Source organism: Canis lupus, chromosome 35 (genome assembly GCF_048164855.1).
Source record: "Canis lupus baileyi chromosome 35, mCanLup2.hap1, whole genome shotgun sequence".
Lineage (NCBI taxonomy): Eukaryota > Metazoa > Chordata > Mammalia > Carnivora > Canidae > Canis > Canis lupus.
In genome coordinates, this window is record NC_132872.1 from 5501537 (window position 1) to 5523252 (window position 21716).

Below are 21716 nucleotides of genomic sequence, written 5' to 3' on the forward strand. Positions count from 1 at the left end.
AAGAGAAGAATAAACTGTCGGTGACCTGGGTTTACCAGGTCAGAGAAGAATAGGGAAACTGCAAGGGAGAAAGTGGGCTTCACAGCAACCAATAGATGGTTAACAAATATTTATCGTGGATCATGATGCTTAGTTTTATGTTCTGATAAGATACCTAGAAAAGACATTAGACAATGTGTCCTACAGTGCTTAGTTGTAAATGGATGGGAAGAGTAAAATTAAGAAATAAACTTCCATGAAGCAATAATACATTTCAAACTTAACTTCCTAGAAAAGATAAGTTTTAAATAGGCATCTCCATATTCTATAACAAGAAAAGCACACATGTGTATTTTAGTCCTTTTAAAAAAGTATTTCATAGGAAGTGATCTGTTGTACAGCGTGGAGGGAAGGTGACTGGGAATAAAAGACAAAATAGATAAGCTCCAAAATACCTGCATACAATACAGTTTCTATGAGATCTTTAATGTGGGTCCTGCTCGTCTCTGAAGCAAGAAGAGGTGATGTCCCATTGGGGGCTGGAACAACAAGTGGCCCAACTAAAAATGCACATGCTCCACCGAGATAACTAAGCATTGATGCAATAGCTGTGGCAGTGGCCCGTTCATCGGCAGAAAACCACGTCGTAGAGAGGAATGGAGCTGCATTCATTACTGTTGGGCCTGCCAATCCATTTAACAACTGTCCTCCATGGATTAGTCTGGAATTAAAAAAATTAGAAGGCTGTAAGGCAGTTGAAGCAGACATTTCTATACAAGAAGTCAGCCAAACTACAGTTTAACTGGCAATAAGGATGCAGGTCTGTAAAAAACAGGACACATCTGTAAGGTAAAGTATGTCAAGTCCTCCTGAAGGAGACCAAATACAGTAATATTTACCTCTTATTCATTTCACAAATATTTACTGAAGCCTCTGATTTATGCCACATACCAAACTAAATACTCCAAAAACCTTGTTTCATTCGTTACAACAACCCTCTGTAGTACCTATTATTATCTTTATTTGTTGAGATGTTAAAGCCTCTGTTTAGAAAGATTAAGATATTTACCCAAGTGCTAATGGGCAAAGCAGAGATTTGGACCCAGGTTGACTTCAAAATCCATATATCGTCTACTAGATTGCCACTTATAAACAGACCTAGTAAGTGCCACCAGCTATTCAAACAAATAATATGGTTGAGCTCAACATATCTTAAAATAAAATGGTATTGGGGCACCTGGGTGGCTCGGTGGGTTAAGTGTCTGCCTTCAGCTCAGGTCACGGGATTCTGGGATCGAGCCCTGCATCAGGCTCCCTGCTCAGCAAGGAGTCTGCTTTCTGCCCTCGCCCCCTGTCTGGGCTCCCCCTGCTTGTGCTCTCTCTGTCAAATAAATAAAAATCTTTTTTAAAAAAGATAAAAATGAAATAGGCATTAAAAGAATGAAATCTTGCCATCTGCAATGACATGGATAGAGTTAGAATATATTATGCTAAGTGAAATAAGCTAGTCAGAGAAAGACAAATACCATATGATTTCACTTATATGTGGAGTTTAAAAAACAAAATAAACAAGCAAAGGAAAAAGAGACAAACTAAGAAACAAACGCTTAACTATAGAGAACAAACTAATGGTTACCAGACGGAAGCCAGGTGGGGGAAAGAGGAAATACGTGATGGGGATTAAGGAGTGCACTTGTCATGATGAAAAAAAAATGATATAAAACATTTCACGCCTACTCTGTGCCAGGTGACAGGAGTTAAAAAAAAAGAAAACCATCATTACAGTATCTTCTAATAGAAACGGTACTGATTGAGGATTTGGAGGACATGGGTTCTGGCCCAGCTCTGCAACTAACTAGTTGAATGGCTCTGGGCAATATATCTTTGTGGGATTCCATTTCTTCTCCCATAAAATGGGATTAGTCTAAATTCAATATCCACTTATTGAGTATCTGTTAGGTCACACTACTGTAATCACAGGAGCACTACATCCCTTCTAGCTCTAATACTCTGTGGCTTTAATTGCAAGGGTTAGTGAAGAGTAGTTTCTTGCTTCTATTCCATTTGCTCTCTTGCTCATCTTTTCTCAGTATTCTATTTAGTGCTCTATCCTGTTCCTTGCCAACCAAAGCCTCCTCTTCCATTGCTCCCTCCACCCCCAACATACACATTCTCATTCAAGAGTGGCCGTGGAGGAGAAGAGAAGCCAGAAGTCCAAAAAACATACACAGGAATGGGAGGCAACTCAATCTCTTCTGTCTTGGAGGTAGAGGAAAGGGAAGGAACAGTCTATGTGACATATAGGTGATACTTTACCTTTTTTTTTTTTGCTTTTTTTGCTATTCAATTACTGTATGAGATCCAATCCTTTTATTTTATTTTTTTAAATAATTGCTACCTTAAGAGGCTTAGAAAAAGTTTTTAAACAGGCATATGGGAGAGAGGCAGGGCCCTAACATAGAGGCGTAAGTGAGTGGGAAGTGAAATATGTGAATTAGGTCTGCTCAAATCTTTGTAAATGTTGGAAAAATTACTGTCGAAGGCAAAAATAACTCCAAGAATCATTACTACTACTAAATTAAGACTGAAGACATTTTAAAAATCTTCTTGTGAAAGGGGAACTATTTTTTAGATGACAAAAACAATTTAAACTGTTTATGAAACCAAATACCTACTCCAAATACCAGTGGATCCCAAGCTGTAACAGAGCAATTTCATCACAGAAATACTCTTGATACAATTATCACTGAGTAAGGTTTTATTCATGATTCATGATGGCCCAACAGATAATGCACGGTGGCTCATAAAGTAGCTGTATGATAGTTAATATCTTTAATGAGATGTTCCTAAAAGATTCATCTCATGTAGGAGGAAAGGGCTGGAATGAGCAAATTTTATTATGCCTAAAAATGTTAAGAGTAGAAAGCGAACACAGAAGAAACAGTCTATCCACAAAACAAAACAAACAAACAAAAAAAACCACGATAAAACATTATGAATCCTGAGGGGATTAAGGCACAAAACTCAAATTATTGCCGAGGCTAACTATATGTTACCGCTCAGTGGAATCGTGAATGGAATATTTTTTAAGCAGCAAATGTTAAGTCATAGAATATGTGAGTTTGTGATAAAAACACTATGCAAGGCAGGTATGTCAGCACTAAGGACATTTCTAAGGCTGTCAGCCCACAAAGTCATTGCACTTGCGGCGGGGGGGGGGGGGGGGGACCTAAAACATGAATTACTGTAGTGAAAAATCAGCTTGGGAAATAAAACATGCTGACTTGATGCTTAAAAACTATTGTAATAATTATGGGCATTTTGCATTAAAAGTCATCATGCACAAACACACTCCTTATAAATGAACTCAGGAGGAGAACTGGACCCTAAGATCTTAGGGTTACCCCCTGAATTCATGGGACACCTGCCAGGGAAATCCAGGCTCTGTTCTTTACGTTTTCCAAAACACGGTCTTGCTCTTTCTCATATTCTAGAATTCCTTAGGGTGTGGCAGTTACTAATATAACTAGTTTTAGGAACTGTTGTCCCACAATATCAGGATTTTCATATTGCCTGTTTTCTGTTACCTATCATTAACTTACCCTATTTTATGAAATTAGTTTGTAAAAATATATTTTAAAATAAAATTCAGTTTTAGATCTAAAACCTAGTTTTCCCATTTAATGGCAATGCAAAATTAGAGGTATCTTTTTTCTGAGAAAAAAGGCAGCCAGAAAACTAAAATCATGCAAGTATTAGAATAAACTCTATAATGAAATAAAGATGAAATAATTATAAGTTGTTCAATAAAAGCCATGATATTTAACTTACTTGACAAACATGTACTAATAAGTATGTGTATTGGGTAGGCACTGTGATAGGCCTAAGTATATGGGAATATAAAATTAAAAAGCTAAAGCCCTTGTCCTTACAATCCTTAGGAGTAGTTGAAGCATTCACCTATCAGCATGTACCAGGAATTTTTGAAAAAGGCAATAATAATCAGTCCTGCCCTTAATGCCTGGGGGGCCAGTGATAAGAGTACTAAAGGAGGTCCTTGCATATCCTCCTTCTCTTCTGACCTCTGGCTCTGGTCTACAACATTGCACGAATGCACAGGGACCTGAAGGTCTGACTCCAAGCTCTAGTGCCTTCTAAACAGCCCCCCTGCCCCCCGCCCCGTGGCTCAGCGGTTTAGCGCCGCCTGCAGCCCAGGGTGTGATCCTGGAGACCCGGGATCAAGTCCCACATCAGGCTCCCTGCATGGAGCCTGCTTCTCCCTCTGCCTGTGTCTCTGCCTCTCTCTCTCTCTCTCTGTGTCTCTCATGAATAAATAAAATCTTTAAAAGAAAAAAAATAAACAGCTGCCCCTTGGTAACCCCTTGAGCCTGGTGAGTACATAGCAGGGATGTGGTCCACTTTTAGAAGAACAGACCTGAAAAAAAGGCCTGTTGCAGGGGTATCTGGGGTCCTGTGTAACTAGAACGTGAGGAGCAGAGTGGCCACAGCTCCTTGGCCCTCTACAGTCTTCAACACGTAGGAAGTAGTAAAGCTGAGGAAAAGCCAGAATGGGATACTGTCAGGCATGGAATCCAGGACAAGGACCCTTTGGCAGTATTGGCAACAGCAATAGTGGGAATACAGAACAGGGGATGGTTTGCAGGACTGTTCTTAGCCATACAACAGATGTGGCTAGGTGAATGACTGACTGCATATTGGGAGGGCGTCTGAAACTCTGTAAAAATGTACGATTAAGTGGTTGAATATAGGTCAGAAGGTAAACAAAGAGGTCTGAGCTAAGAGATATATGTCGGGGTTAGGGGGAAAAACATCGGAAATAACCAATATTTTTTAAATAGAAGAAGAGAAGCCTAGAAAGACAATTGAAAAAGAGTAATTACAGAGGCAATGAATAAATAAAGGCTAGTACCATAGCAACTAAGGAGAGAAGGGTTTTGAGAAGACAAGAGTGTGGTTGATAATATCAAGCCAAACAGAAAGATGATTTTGTAACTAAAATGTGACCACTGGGGACACCTGGGTGGCTCAGCGGTTGAGCACTTGCCTTCGACCCAGGGTGTGATCCTGGAGACCCGGGATCGAGTCCCACGTCGGGCTCCCTGTATGGAGCCTGCTTCTCCCTCTGCCTGTGTCTCTGCCTCTCTCTCTCTCTCTCTCTCTGCATGTCTCTCATGAATAAATAAACAAAATCTTTAAAATAAATAAATAAGTAAATAAATAAATACATAAATAAATGTGACCACTGGATTTGGCAACAAGGACATCATTCATGATCTGAACATAAGCAGTTTTGGTAGAATGTTGAAGATGAAGTTAAGACTTATGAGGAAAAGGAAACTTGGACTTAGACTATTCTAGTAGTTGGAAACAGATGCCAGAACAAAAATTAGGTATATAAGCTTGGCAACAGGACAAGAAAAAACACCCAGCCGAAACAAATCGTCTGGACAGAAAAGTCTGTTGCCTTCACATCCTGAAAAGTAAATGCCACTCACTGTGATTGTCCTAATGCTTTCTTACCACTGAAAAGAAGCTGGTTTTCAGAAATTAACACCTATCGATCTGGGCTGGCTGTCAAGAACAGTGATTCACAATCCCCACTGAAGGGAAGTAGATCCCATAATTTAATGTCAATTTTTCTGTGTCATCATTATATGCTTCAGTTTTGTTTTGCAAGTAAAAGTTCACTGCAGATAAGGAGCGTGGCTTCTAAATTCACCAGTGGCTCACGAGGCGTGGATGTTCTCTAGTAGAACACAGACTGAGTCAAGCACGGAGGAATGGCGTTGCCGAAATACACGACTTGTGCCAAAACCTCTCAGTTACCAAAAAAAACCAAAACAACTCTCAGTTACTTAAACACATTTATCCGTTCCATTTATAAATTTTTAAAAAGTCTAAATTCAGTGATACAAAAACTGAAGTGAGTAAAATAAGGCTTAAAAAAAAAACAAAAAAAAAAACAAGCAAGCAATTGAGGATGGTAAAAGCATGGCCAGTGCTTTAGTACTGCCTCGAGCGTGGTGGACAGGGGGAAGGGTGGGCAGCAGTCAGGAGTGGAGGCAGCTCCTGGGCAATAAGCCCTGCAACAGAAAGGGAGCTCTCCGGAAAGCTGACTCACTCATTCAAGAGCTCTCACTTCTGCTTCCTGACCTGAAACTTCACACCTGTAAACATTCTGTTAGGGGACCGCAAATCTCGAACTTTGCAGGACAAGCTGGGACAGATCCGCCAGGGGTGAGTGTGTTGCCCTTTCTTCATCCCAGTCTGCTCTCACTGAGTCCTGGATTTACTCCCTCTCCCTTCTCCCTCGGGTCTTTTTCTCTTTTCCTACCTAGCTTCTGCCTACTTCTAGGTCTGTCCCATCCCCACAAGCTAGGTGGGGAAATGGGTTTGAGGCTACTTTCCCTAGCAGGCTGAGAGGATACTTAAAGACCTGGAGTTTCTGGGGCGGTGACTGCAGCAGCACAATTAGATGGCAGGGAGCAGCAAGACCAGGTGCTGCCCACGAGTGTGTCAGTACTGCTGAGGGCGGCTGGCCTCCTCGGGTAGGCCTGGCAGGAGGAGGGGGAGGGGAAGTGGGAGGGGCACTTAGTCCAAGTGGATGAGACTGGACATGATGGACCTACGGAAGCCTCCCAACTCTTGCCCTTGCCCTGTGCCCCTTCACCCTCAGCCTTCAGTTTGTAGCATCCCCTCTGTCTCCCCACTCCTGGCTGAAGCCTCAGTGGCACGTGGTATGGTATTTGGGCACAGCTGCATTCCATTTCACATCATTCAATACGCTACAGCTTTTCAAACAAATGGCAATAGCTAAAGTTCAAACTAGAGATCTACAATTCATGGTTTTCTAATGTACTTGACATTTTAGTTTGTATTTAATGATATTCTGGTATCCTAACCTTTTGCTTTCTGACATCCTGGAACAAATACGTATGATTCCTCAACTATTTTCTACTTAGAATAGGTTTTAGATTTGGAATTTTTATAGCTGGAAGAGACTTCAAACCTCACCTAGATAACCCACCTCTGCATTTGACAGATATAAAAACTGAGTTCCAGAGAGGCTAACACTACATTTAAAATCACACTTATAATTTTATGACTTTCTTTTCTCCAAAAAGTATTGGGGGGAGCTCCAAAGTCATATAACTAGCTAATGGCTAAGCCAGGACTAGAAATCAAAATCAGAGCTGATTTAACTAGTCTATAAATCTGTCTACTCTTCCAACATGGGCTTATTCTGAAGGTTCTCTGTTAATAATAGTATAAGTAGAAATCACAACTGTTAAGATAACTCAAGGCTTAAAAAAAAAAAAAAAGATAACTCAAGGCTGGGGATCCCTGGGTGGCTCAGCAGTTTGGCACCTGCCTTTGGCCCAGGGTGCGATCCTGGGGTCCCGGGATCGAGTCCTGCATCAGGCTCCCAGCATGGAGCCTGCTTCTCCCTCTGCCTGTGTCTCTGCCTCTCTATGTGTATCATGAATAAATAAATAAATAAATCTTAAAAAAAAAAAAAAAGATAACTCAAGACTCTCAGATTCAAAGGTATGCAAGTAGTTGACATATTTTAATTCTGTACACAGACTTACTTTAGAAACCTTTAGTTTATTATGACTAGCACTGGTGATAACATTAGAAAACTGACATTTAGAAGCTTAGCAGATACTTCCTCAGTGTAAGTCTAGCATTCTTTTTTTTTTTTTAAGATTTTATTTATTTATTCATGAGAAACACAAAGCGAGAGGCAGAGAGAGAGGCAGAGGGAGAAGCAGGCTCCCTGCATGTAGCCCAACCTGAGACTCGATCCCAGGATCCTGGGATCATGCTCTGAGCCAAAGACGGATGCCCAAATGACTGAGCCACCCAGGTCCCCCAAGTCCATCATTCTTCATTTACATTCTACATATTTTTTTTATTTTTATTTTATTTATTTATTTTTTAAAGATTTTATTTATTTATTCATGAGAGACACATGGGGGGGGAGAGAGAGAGAAAGAGAGAGAGAGAGGCAGAGGCACAGGCAGAGGGAGAAGCAAGCTCCATGGAGGGAGCCCGAGGTGGGACTTGATCCTGGGTCTCCAGGATCAGGCCCTGGGCTAAAGGCGGCGCTAAACCGCTGGGCCACCTGGGCTGTCCTTATTTTTTATTTTTTTATTGGAGTTCAATTTGCCAACAACATTCTACATATTTTTAATATGAAGTAATTTAGAATCCACAAAAATACTTACCTCTAAGATTCAATATGCCAATGGCTCACAAACTTTCTCCCAATTCCTAATTATCCTGCATCAGAATAAACTGGTTGTTACAGGATTTCCTGGATATTGAAAATGGCAATATGCTAGAAATAGATTTCCTTTACTTAGTCCAAGAAAATATAGGGCAAAAGGGTCAGAAATATTATGAATTAATTATAGGAAAAAGGAAGCTAGGAAGGAAGAAATAGAGTTGATGGTAGAAAGGAAGAAGCCTTCTAGGGACTGTTGCTGTAGTCTGTTTTAAGAAACTTGATTTCACTTTTGTATCCTTTAATAATTTGGACTAATTATGATTTGACTAGAGATATCTATTATGGCTAAGGCATCTATAACTAGACACTAAAGGGAATATAAAGATGAATATTATAGTTTTGGCCTTAAATAAACTTAAAATAACTTATCAAGTACCAGTGACAGAGAGCACATAAAAAAAAAAAAAAAACCCAAAGAGTATTATATTAGTTATCAGAAAACTCAGTTTCTAGTCTTAGTTAACTTTATTAACTATATCATCTTTGGTGAATCACTTATTCTCTTGCTACTTCAATTTTTCCAAAGGTACTTTATCACAGAGAGTTTTTATTAAGGCCGAATTCAATTATCTCTTGGCAAGGAAGACAGGAAAAATAGATGTCTACTTCCTTCCCATTTTGTCCCATAACTTTTTTGTCTCGTAACTTTTGTTTTATCCTCGTTTTATTTATTTTTTTAAAGACTTTATTTACTTATCTGACAGAGACAGCACAAGCAGGGGGAATGGCAGGCAGAGGGAGAGGGAATGGCGCTGAGCAAGGAGCCTGATGTGGGGCTCCATTCCAGGACCCTGGGATCATGACTGGAGCCGAAGGCAGATGCTTAACAACTGAGCCACCTAGGCGCCCCGTGAATATAGTTTTATCCACTAAATTATTTTAACTTTATAGCCTATCATAAGCATTCTTAAAGATTCTTTATAATTGTAATTGTTATGACTCCAAGATAGTCTATTATACAGAGCACAAAAACTCTATTTTCCTAATGTTTGCTACTTAGTTGCCAATATTAATAATGCTGTCATGATAATCTTTGTATGTAAATAGTTGCTACTTTCCAAATTACTTCTTTTTTTAAAGATTTTATTTACTTATTTGAGGGCGAGCAGAGTGAGAATGCAGCACATGAATGAGGTGGAGGAGAGAAGGAGAGGGAGAAGCAGACTCCCCACTGAGCAAGAGCAAGGAGGCTGATTCAAGACTCCATCCCAGGAACCTAGGATCATGACTTGAGCTGGAGGCAGCTGCTTAACAGACTGAGCCACTCAGGCACCCTCCAAATTACTGTTTTAGGGTCAAAGGATATGAACATTTTAGGCTTATGAAACCTACTCCCAAATTGTTTGCAGTAGGATTTGTAGTAAATTTATATTCCCATCAGTAGTGACTAATGGTGCCTATCTCACCAGCACTGTCACTATTTTAAAAATATACACACACGTGCACTCAAATAACGGGTGTTTCCTATTGCTCTTATGATTTTATTTATTTATTCATGAGAGACACAGAGAGAGAGGCAGAGACATAGGCAGAGGGAGAAGCAGGCTCCATGCAGGGAGCCTAACGTGGGACTTGATCCCAGGTCTCCAGGATCACGCCCTGGGCTGAAGGCGGCGTTAAACCACTGAGCCACTGGGGCTGCCCCATTTTTTTTTTCTTTTTAAAGATTTTATTTATTTATTCATGAGAGACACAGAGAGAGAGGCGGAGACATAGGCAGAGAGAGAAGCAGGCTCCCTGTGGGGAGCCCAATGCAGGGCTCAATCCCAGGACCCTGGGATCACGACCTAAGCCAAAGGCAGACGATCAACCACTTGAGCCACCCAGGAGTCCCTGGTTCCCAGATTTCATCTTTTAAAATAATAATTCAACAGTCACCATTTATTGCAGCTTATGTATTAGTAAGGCATAGGCCAAACTATATAATAAAGATACCAAAAGTACACAGAGTCAATGAGATAGAAACTTATTTTTCTCTGAAAAAAGTCTAGAAGATAGTGGGTTATATTGAGTATAATCATACTCTCATTCTAGCCTTCAGGAAGGGGAAGTAGAACATCCAGGGCAATGACTACATGATTAGGTGATGACCAACAGGTTGTGTCTGTCATTTGTACTCACATCCAATTGTACAGACTTAGTCACGTGGCCACACTGTCTGTAAGAGAGGCTGGAAATGTAGCTCAGCAGCCATGTACCCAATCAAAACTCAGGTAAATAACATAGATAAATTATATATAAAGCATTCATTCAAAATGAGAAAAATTACAGTATACCAATAGGAAAAATACCCCAGTAATCAAAAAAGGAAATGCAAATCAAAACAAGGAGATGCCTTTGGGCCTTATCAAGTGTGGTAGACAGAATAATGCTCCCATCCCCAAAAGGTATCTGTGTTCATTTTTTTCTTTTTTCTTTTTATTTATTTATTCATGAGAGCCACAGAGAGAGAGAGAGAGACAGACAGACAGACAGACAGACACAGGTAGAGGGAGAAGCAGGCTCCAATGCAGGGAGCCCGACGTGGGACTAGATCCTGGGTCTTCAGGATCTGGCCCTGGGCTAAAGGCAGCATTAAACTGCTGAGCCACCCCGGCGGCCCCGGTATCTGTGTTCTAATCTCTGGAACCTGTGAATACGTTACATCATGAGGGACATAACATTTGTTATTTATGTCTACTATATCCGTTTTTCCACTTTCCTAAATTGCTTATATATTTTTATATTATTTTATCCATTATCTATCATACTTGCAACATATATTTTTCCCAGTCTGCGTTTTAACTCTGATTTGTTTTGAAGCATAAAGGTTCAAATGTTTATGTAGTCAAATAGTCAAACCTATAAACCTTTCTCTTTGTGATGTCTTTCGTTGTTTTTATGCTGGGAGAAAAGCAATCTCTCTAGGGATAGGAATAATTTTCTCTTATATGGTCTCATTTTTAAATACATAGCTCATCACTGTATCTGGAATATATTTTGATGTATGTAAGGTAACCAAATAGGTAACTGATTTTCCCAAACACATATTTGATAAACCTATTTAATAAGATATCATTTAACAATCCTAATAATTTATATGTTTTTAATTACATAAAATATTATCAATGTCTACTTCTGGCCTCTTTTGTTCCTATAATGAATCTGTTGCAATAAAATAATGTCTTAATTGTTTGCTCCTTTTGGTATTAAGAGAAAAAAAAGTCTAAAGCAAATCTTTCTTCAGAAGAAAAAATGAGAGATTTGCAATAGACTTTGAACATAGTCTTCATAACTTTCAACTCAGCCTACTCTGAAAAGCCTACTGACATGTGTGATTGTGATTATCTATAGTAGGGAAGGAGTGAGGTAGGGCCCCGGGGGGAGTTCTAGAATTCTAACTTGGGTAATGAGTCTATGGCTGCCTGTTTTACGATTACTTCCCTAAAGTGTACATAAATGTTAATGTGCTTTTCTAAGTGTATATTTAATCTAAACAAAGTAATATATAAATGACTAACAGAGTAAATATAAGTGACTATGTGGGCCCCTGGAAGAAATATCTATAATCAGAAAGAACTATATCCTAAAGACAAGCAAAAGGGGAAAAAAGTATTTTCTACACTTTTCTACTCCCTTTTTCCCACCCTGTTAAATACTAATCAAGATGAGTTATTTTCCCCTACTAATCCTTCTCATCTGAATCCCAGATTACCACCATGCAGAAACAGTTGTGAAACTTGACCCCTGGACATTTAAGAGTCAAATTGGGGCAAATAAAATTATTGACTAGAGGCTAAATCTTAAACTGCTTTAAGACATTAAATATATTATGTGATTATACTGTAGGCAAGCACAATGCAATTCGCTTGATCAGTTACCATTTAAAGTGAGGATGCTAGTACTTAGGGCAGTAGTTATCACACTTAAACGATCATAAAATTAACTAAAGGAGTTCGTTAAAATTGCCAGTTCTGGGGCTTCGTTCCAGACACTATATGAATCGGACGGCAGTGGGCCCCAGATCTGTATTTTCAAGAAGTAGGTGGTGTGCAGAGCATACTTTTAAAAAACACTCATCTAGGAAAATCTAAATCTTAATGTATTTTACAAAGAAGAGCCTTAGTTTTGAAATCTCCTAACTGTTCACTTTCACATCAAAAGGTTTATTTTTCCAAAATGGGGAAATCTTCATATCACCCTTCCTTGTCTTTCTTTCTCTTATTCTCATGACTGGAAATTTTCATGTGATCGTTTTAGTTTCACTTACTGTTTTCAGTCAAAAAGGTCATTTATGCACATGATAAAAATATTTCTAAGAGTAGAAAACAGTACAAAATAAAAAGTTAATCTCCTTTGCACCCCAGACTTCTGGTTTCCCAGATCTCCTCTTCAGGAACAACTAATGGTAACAGTTTCTTTCAGAAACAGTCCTTGCCATATATTGGCACGTACATACATACGTACATACATACATACATACATACATACATCCTCCTACTTTTTTTCTAAATAGAAACATTTTAAATATAATATGTTACATAATATGTAAACTGCCTTTTTATAAAACTGGACAATATATCTTGGAGTTATTTCAATTCAGCACTTATAGACCTTTTACTTCCTTTTCACAGCTGCATACTCTTCCATCATAGACATCACCATAACCAGTCCCCTATTGAAGACACTTGCCTTCTTCTTTTTTTCTTAGAGAGAGTGAGTGAGTGAGTGAGTGAGTGATTTGGGGCCGGGGGAAGAACACGTGAGCAGGGAGAGGGGCAAAGGGAGAGAGAATCCTCAAACAGACTCCCCATTAAGCGCTGACGCTGCCATGGAGCTCCCTCCATCTTATGACCCATGAGATCAGGACCTGAGCCTAAATTGAGAGTTGGATACTTAACCAACTGAGCCACCCAGGTGCCCCGAAGACATTGGCCTTCTGACAATAGCCTTCTACTATTACAAGCAACACTGCACAAACATGGTTATACTTGCAAACTGGTAGGACTTCATGTGTGGGCTAATTTTCTAGAAGTACAAATACTGGGTTAAAGGACATTGCATTTTGAATCTAATAAAAAACACCCTGCAAATAGGAATGCCTCAAACTACTTGCATATCAGCAGTGCCTGTTTTTCCTACCTCAAGCGATCTATCATGTTATCACACTTTTTCATCTTTGCCAATAAAAAGACATCTACATGCTGTTTTAATTTTCATTTCTTTAATTATGACAGAGTTGAGCATCTTTCCCTAAGTTTAAGTCATATGTATTTTAATTTCTGTAGTTATTTGCTCGTATCTGTCACTCATTTTCCTACCGAATTGCTATTTTTTCATTGAAGAAATTCTTTTCAACTAAAGGAAATTACCTACGTGTTTTATTGTTGCAAATATTTCCCTACTTTAAACTTGACTTTTGACTTTGTATATTTAATCATGCAGATATTCCAAATGCTTATGCAGTCAAATGTGTCAAGCCTTTTCTTTCTTTTTTTTTTTTAAAGATTTAATTTATTTATTCATGACAGACACAGGAAGAGAGAGACAGGCAGAAACACAGGCAGAGGGAGCCTGACATGGGACTCGATCCCCAGTCTCCAGGATCACACCCCGGGCTGAAGGCGGCACTAAACCACTGGGCCACCAGGGCTGCCCCTGAAGCCTTTCTTTAATGGCTTCTGGGACTTGTGTTTTAGTAGGAAGGTTTTCCTTGTTTTAAGATTATTGAAAAATAACTTCATTACCTAACACTGTTAATGGTTCACTTTTCACATTTAAATTTTTGATCCAACTGGAATTTACTTAAGTGGTAAGACAGAGGTTTAAGGTTTTTCGCTTTTTTTTTTTTTTTTTTGGTCCCCAGATAGCTAAGCAATTTCATAAAACTACTTATTAAACAATCTTTTCTGGTATGGTCATTTTATTTTTTTATTAATTAACTATTTAAAAATATTTTATTTTAGTAATCTCTATACCCAATGTGGGGCTCGAACCCACAACCATGAGATCAAGAGTTGCATGCTCCACTGACTGAGCCAGTCGGGCGCTTCTGGTATGGTCATTTTAGATGTAATTTTGCCACTCCAGGCATTTCACAATGGAATATATTTCTTAAAAAAAAAAAGATCTATATTTACTAGAACCATCCTATTTGGCTATTAACACATTAGTAAATGTTATCTATTATTTATATTAATGGAAATTACAGTTATACCTTTTAATTGTAGGTGTATCCAGTGATTCCTGTAACACATGCCACGTTATCTTCTAATCTGGTTTAAGTTCACCTTCTAGAAGTCTTTAAATTGTTTACTAGGCATGTAATATCATAGCTCATGCTACAGAGTAAGGTCATCCAATGCTATACAGCACCAGCTATAATTTTTTTTTTGTATGATTTGCTTCCCAAACACAGAAGAAATGTTTTTCTTCAAAAATAATTTTGAAGAAAATTTTCACAAAATAATTTTCCTGATTATAGATAAAAGAAATACTAATACCATGCAGAGCTAGCTAGAACACCATTAGGAAGATGGTGAGGATAGTCTTGACTGAGGAAAAGAGCTTGTCAGAAGCTGCTATTCTCATGTCTGGACATTTACTGAAGCTATGATTTAGGAAGCCAAGGGTGCAGGGACACTATTCCAGAAGGCTGGGGCTGAAGCTCAAAAAGCTCCAAGTAAAATAGGGGCACAAAAACACAGATTGACAAATACTTGTTTCAATGCTGGTCAAATGCACATTCAAGGTCTCTACTCCTTCCCACTGAGTATCAGAGACTGAAGTTTTTGTTTTTTTTTTTAAAGATTTTATTTATTTATTCATGAGAGACACAGAGAGAGAGAGAGAGAGGCAGAGACACAGGCAGAGGGGGAAGCAGGCCCCATGCAGGGAACCCGATGTGGGACTGGATCCCAGGTCTCCAGAATCACGCCCGGGGCTAAAGGTGGTGTTAAACCACTGAGCCACCTGGGCTGCCCGAGACTGAAGTTTAAAAGTGGTGATTTATTGAATCTACTAGTCAGAAAAACATATTCTAATTGTAGCATTTTCATTTTAACAGCCGCATATGCATTGTTAATACTACTCCTTTAAAGAAATTCTGTATGGACATAAAACGAAGTCTCATTTTAAGGGGATAATATTCCTACATTCTCTACAGATGAATGTGCGAGGACTGAAAATTGAATTTATACCCTCTTTTTATCAAAGATTCAATCTCTCTGAACTCTTTATTTTAGTAATTCTCTTTCATCTCCTCCTACCTTTGTTTACATTTCTTTACAAGCTCTATTTCTTTTCCATATCACCTTCTTCACCAAGATGGAGAGTCAACTCTTTATTACCCCTAGAGTTTTATCTCTGGAGAGGATATAAAGGGAAATAAGACTAGAGAGAATAGTATGGATGGCTCAAAACAGAAGAAAAGCTAATAAAAATATTATGGGGCTTTTGAAAAGAATGAATTATCAAAGTTAAGCTTACTGAAATTTGTATTTAAAAAACTGTGGCTGCCTAAAAAAAAACTGTATGTTTGAAAAATTAATGTTTCTGGGGATGCCTGAGTGGCTCAGTGGAGATGGGATACCCGGATGGCTCAGTGGTTGAGCGTCTGCCTTCAGCTCAGGTCATGATCCCGGGGACCTGGGATCAAGTCCTGCATTAGGCTTCCCGCAGGGAGCCTGCTTCTCCCTCTGCCTATGTCTCTGCCCGTATCTTTCATGAATAAATAAAATCTTTAAAAAAAAAAGAATCTAAAAAATGAATCTAAGTGGCTCACGACTACCCAGTGAGGAAAACATAATTCTATAGGGTGGCATCAAGATCCCTCATAATCTGGATAACTTTTTCTAAACTCATCTACTTATATCCCATTTTGAGACCTTATCGTGTAGGCGAGTGTCTCCCAAACATGAGTAATTTATGGGTCCTTTCTAAAGGGGAAAAATTTCTCAATGACCTTCAAGATCACTTCTAAGGACCACAGTATGAGAAATGCTAATTAAGGAAAATAATGTTCTGGTCAATAAAAATGTCCTTTAATTAAAGATTATTACTGGTAAAATAATTTTTAATATTCTAATCAATAGGAAAGCAAAATTTTAAAATCCTCATGTACCTTGTACCCTCTAAGAATAAATCCATGGACCCAGGTAGAGAAATGCTGCTGTATACAAACGAAACTACCTAATCATCCCAGAAGAGGCCGTATGCTTACCTGCCTCTATGCCTTTGTTCCTGTTATTCTTCTATTCTGGAATATTCTTTCCCTAACTATAGTTATCAAATCCTAGTTCTACTCATCCTTCAGTGCTTAGTTTAATTATCATCTCCTTCATGAATTCTTTTTGATACCCTTAGCCAAAAATTCTCTCAGCCTCTCAGGACCATTTTATACCTCTTCTGTTGCATTAGCTACATTATTCTTCCTTACATCATACTATTATTTTCCCGTGGCTATTATAGCTCCTGGATAACATGAAGATTAACTTATTATTTTTTTATTTACACAAAAACTAGTTTAGTCATCTTCCATATGACACCTGATAAATGTCCACTGACCATCATGTAGGGGAAAAAATAAATGCTAATATAACTATGAGTCTCTATTGATCCTATTAAAAATGGAACTGTTTACTAAAAGCTTATAACTAAACATATATAATATATTCATAACAAAAGAAGAAAAATATGAGGAAAAAATTGCAAGTTATTTATAGGATTTACCTTCTTTTAAGCATTAAGTCTGATATAGGTATGCATCTTAGACCAGTTCCCAAAACCATAAGGAAGGATGTCAGAAGCACAGTTATCCGAAGACCTAAGATGAAATGAAAAAAAAAATCTGGGTTATTTTTTATAGTCTTTTCACTTAAGTTCAGTGTTAAGAGTAAAGATTTCTTTTATTCTATCACAGTGATATTATATTCTATAATTTTAGCTTTTTTTTTTTTTTTAAAGAGTTTGTTTATTTGAGAAAGAGAGTGAAAGAGAGTACGAGTTGGGGGGGAGAAAGAGAGAGATATAGGCTCCCCACTGAGCAAGGAGCCTGACACAGGGCTCAACCCCCCAGGACCCTGAGATTATGACCCAAGCCAAAGGCAGGTGCTCCTCTAATATTTTAGCTTTTTTTTTGTTTTAAAGATTTTATTTATTCATGAGAGACACAGAGAGACAGGCAGAGGGAGAAGCCGGTGCCCTGCAGGAAGCCTGATGCAGGCCTTGATCCCAGGACTCCGGGATCATGCCCTGAGCTACCAGGCATTCCTAATATTTTAGCTTTTTGCTAAAACTCCACACATGGGGGAAAAACTCTCTACGCTGAAAATGAAATGATTCTAACTTTAATAGCAAACTTAAACGATCACATTAAGGAAGAAGTTCCATTAGCTCCAGTTTTTTAAATAAATGTCTACAATGTTTTGTTCACATATAACATTAAGAAATATAGAAAATAATTTTAAAGGACTAAGTATTTTAGTTTTATACTTCCAATAAAAAATTCCAGTTTTCAAACGCAAGCTGCAAAAACCCTAAACTTCCCCTAAAAAGGTTTTTTTGGTTTTTTGTTTTTTAAGATTTTATTATTCATGAGAGACACAGGCAGAGGGAGAAGCAGGCTCCTGGCAGGGAACCTGATACGGGGCTTGATCCCATGACCCCAGGATCACAACTTGAGCCAAAGGCAGGCACTCAACCACTGAGCTACCCAGGTGCCCCCCCTCCAAAAAAAAAGGTTTTTAAGGAAGATAGATCATTGCTTTAAATTTTCTGAAAAATGACAAATGGCCAATTATGTAATTTATCTAACAATCAGGACAAGCTACTGTTCGTTGTATGAGGTGGTCCTTTAGAACTCTTTGATTATGAATACAACAATGATCTTATCTTTCTTGACTTAACAGATGGTTTTCAATTTATAGAATGATACAGTTTTAAAAAAGGTATGGCTTAGGACTTTATAATATGGATCAAATAGCTTTTCCCTTTCTATCCCAAATATAATCAATTATTTTAAAAACGTGTGCCAATGGTCGGTCATATGGATAACAAGGTAAAAGAATATAAAAAATATTAAAAGTAATCAAAAATAGGCACAATATTCTGGCTGTGGCAGAGTAATATAATGGAATTATAAATTCCTATGGTTGGAATGCTGCACTTTGGGGATCCTTGGGTGGCTCAGCGGTTTAGCGCCACCTTCAGCCCAGGGCCTGATCCTAGAGATCCAGGATCGAGTCCCGCATTGGGCTCCCTGCATGGAGCCTGCTTCTGCCTCTGCCTATGTCTCTACCCCCATCTCTCTCTCTGTGTCTCTCATGAATAAATGAATAAAATCTTAAAAAAAAAAAAAAAAAGGAAATGGTGCACTTCTGTTACTAAACTAACGCCACCTGTTTGTAGCAGCCACATCACACAGGTGGCTCAAACTGAGCATGTGGGGAAAAGTGGCAACATTTCTTCCAATCTCTCCCAAATTCAACACCTCCTTGAAACCATTTCATAGTGAATAGACTTAATGCAAATTTTCTAATGCAAAATCTTCTTTTTCCCCAGGGCTTGCTTTTTTTTTTTTTTTTTTTTTTTTTGACAGAAGGGAGATAGTTAAGTATTTTGGTTTTCAGAAGGCTTTTCTGCTTGAAGGTGTTAAAAATAAGACAACAGGCCCAAAATGGAGTTGCTCATGCTAAGCTTCGTGTCACCAAACTGCCATGACTTAATTATAGTTTTGGTTCTCCCAGAAATGGAACACTAATTTAGTCCATCAGGGCTAGTGAGGTAATCTGCCTGAGGGATCCCTCCTATTCCCTAAAGGAAAATGACCTTGCCATCAATCCAGTTTTTGCTATAGAACTTCCTCATTCCCGCTCCTTTTCTGCCTTTAAAAGTCTTTCATTTTGTACAGTCCTTGGAACTCCTTTCTATATGCTAGACGAGATCCTGCCCAATTCATGAATCATTGAATAGAGCCAGTAAGATCTTTAAATTTACTCAGCTGAATTTTGTTTCTTAACCAAGGAAATCGAAAGTCAACAAAACTATAATTATGCAGATTAAACATAGCTAGGAAAATAAATTTGAGATCTGGATCAGACACACACATGCCACATTGAGGATAATTTGTGATGTGAACTGAGTTAGCTTTATAATATTCTTATATGACTTGAATATGATTAATACAATTTGGCAGAAGGAATATCATAGAAAATTGTGCTTCTCGGTAAGAAGTAATGCATACATACTGCTCATTTACTGCTTCTACTAACAGAATGCAGATTTTAAACCCACATTATAGCTATGGGAAATAGAGTGTAATTAATAAAAAGTACATTCATGGTCATAAATATGCTAAACTTGCAAAATGTTCTTATAAGGTTTTATGGGGTGCCCTATGAGATACTGATTAAAATGTTATAGATTTGAGACTATAAGGCTTACCTTCCACATGATATTTTTTTCCTAAATGTGGTTTGTAATTAAGGTAAACAGCCACCAGGCAAGCAGTGAGGCATTGTTTATGATCATATAGTCCAAATAACCAAGTTTCCTATTATTACTGCTAGAGGCTGGCACACGCTTTTCTACTCAATTATAGTTTTTATCAAACAATAATATAACACCTAAATATATACATTTCATAATAAAGAAGTTATGAAAAGCTGATTATTAAAGCAACCTCAACAGGTACAGCTTGTGGCTTTCTTATTTTTAATTGTTGCCAAGTATTACTTAATCCACCCCAGATGATGCTCAATTCTGAATAAAATATTTTCTTTATCTCATTTGAATCTTGACAAGGTAGGACTCCACAGTTGCATGTAATCAAAATGCTATCAACTGACTTTGGGAAGGAGAAGTACGAGGACTTCAGGAAAATAGGCCTATGAGACTTTTACATAAATAAACAGATCTCAGGTGATTACAGTACCAGGATGTGAGTGCAAAAGCCATCTGATGAAAGGTGTTAGAACAATTTCAGAAAACCAAACATAATTGAAAATAAAAATAAAGTTATTCAAATATGGCACAGACACTGCAAGAAGCTTCCTTCCCATGGGTGAAATAACTCCTTTTGCTGGGAACATATTTGGTACAGGAATGGCATCTCTACAACAGGTGCCTAAAAAATCAGGATGCAAAGTTAACTGGAACACATACACATCCACATCCATAGTGGATACATGGGAAATTAATTATAGTCATAAGGTTTATCTGCTAAGACTGTTCTCAGGCTCCATACTTCCATCAACTGGAGTGAAGACCAGCTCTCTTTGTTCTTGGCAAGACCTCCTGTCTCCCTATCCCCAAAAGCCACAGCCTTGCCACCCCAATCTGCTTTGGAGACCATCAGGAATAATCACGTTGTGCCTGTTTTTCCTGTCTACACCAGTCAAGAGAGATCCAAGATTCATAGGTCATTCGTATACAAATATGGCTTTATATATCCCCTAATCTGACCTCATCTCTACAGCTTCCCCAACTCCTGAAACCCTTCCACTGTGCCTTCTGGAGTGCTCACAATCAGTGTATCAGTGGAATCCCGACATTGTCAAGCCCTTCTCCAAATGTTCTCTTCACCTTCTAATCCCATCAAAACCTCTCGCCCCATGACAATGCTTCCCAAGCACTTTCAGATCCCAGTCATTCTCTCCTCCCTAAAGTTCCTCAATCTCTTTTCTTGATGCTTTTAAGATTTTGTCTGGTTTTAAAGGATATGATTAGGCTGTGCCTCATGTTTCTTCTGCTAGGATTCTTGTATTTCTTAGTGTTGTGGGTTTATAGATATGGATTTTTTCTGCCATTATTTCTTCAATTTTCGGGCCCTCCCTAATCTCACTCTATGTTCTCCCCTTACTCCTCTTTCTGGAACCCTAATTACATGTATATTAGGTCACTAAAAACTGTCCCACAGCTCACTGACACTGGTGGGGTTTTGTTTCTTTTTAGTCATTTTTTTGTGCCTCTCTTTTCCATTTTGGATAGTTTTTATTGCTGTCTTCAAGTCCACTAATCTTTTCTTCTGCAATGTCTAATCTGCATTTAATTCCTGTCTGGCACGCCTTTTTTGTTGTTGATCAGATCACATTTTCATCTAAATGGTCTTTTTATGTTTCCTGTGTCTCTCCTCAACATGTTCATGCTTTCTTCTATTTTCTTGAATGTATATAGAATAAAGTAGCTGTTTTGATGTTCCTATCTAATAATTCTATCATTTGTGTCATTTTTTTTCCTTTAAAGATTTATCTATGTATTCATGAGAGACATGGGGGGCGGGGGTAGTGGGCAGAGACATTGGCAGAGGGAGAAGTAGGCTCCTCACAGGAGCCCAATGCAGGGCTTGATCCCGGACCCCAGGATCATGACCTGAGCCAAAGGCAGCTGCCCAACCGCTGAGCCACCCAGGTGTCCCCATTTGTGCCATTTTGGGACCTGTTTTTAT

The 21716-nt window shown here is 38.5% G+C and overlaps 1 protein-coding gene across 1 annotated transcript in view; it reads right to left on the bottom strand.

Moving 5' to 3' along the window:
* SLC49A4 (solute carrier family 49 member 4) overlaps positions 1 to 21716 on the bottom strand; it is a 77342-nt gene that overhangs the window by 51577 nt on the left and 4049 nt on the right. Inside the window, exons 2-3 of the mRNA XM_072812243.1 lie at positions 17003 to 17096; positions 435 to 700 (exon numbers count right to left, since the gene is read on the bottom strand). Of these exons, the coding sequence (XP_072668344.1) occupies positions 435 to 700; positions 17003 to 17096 (360 nt within the window). The remainder of the gene's footprint in view (positions 1 to 434; positions 701 to 17002; positions 17097 to 21716) is intronic.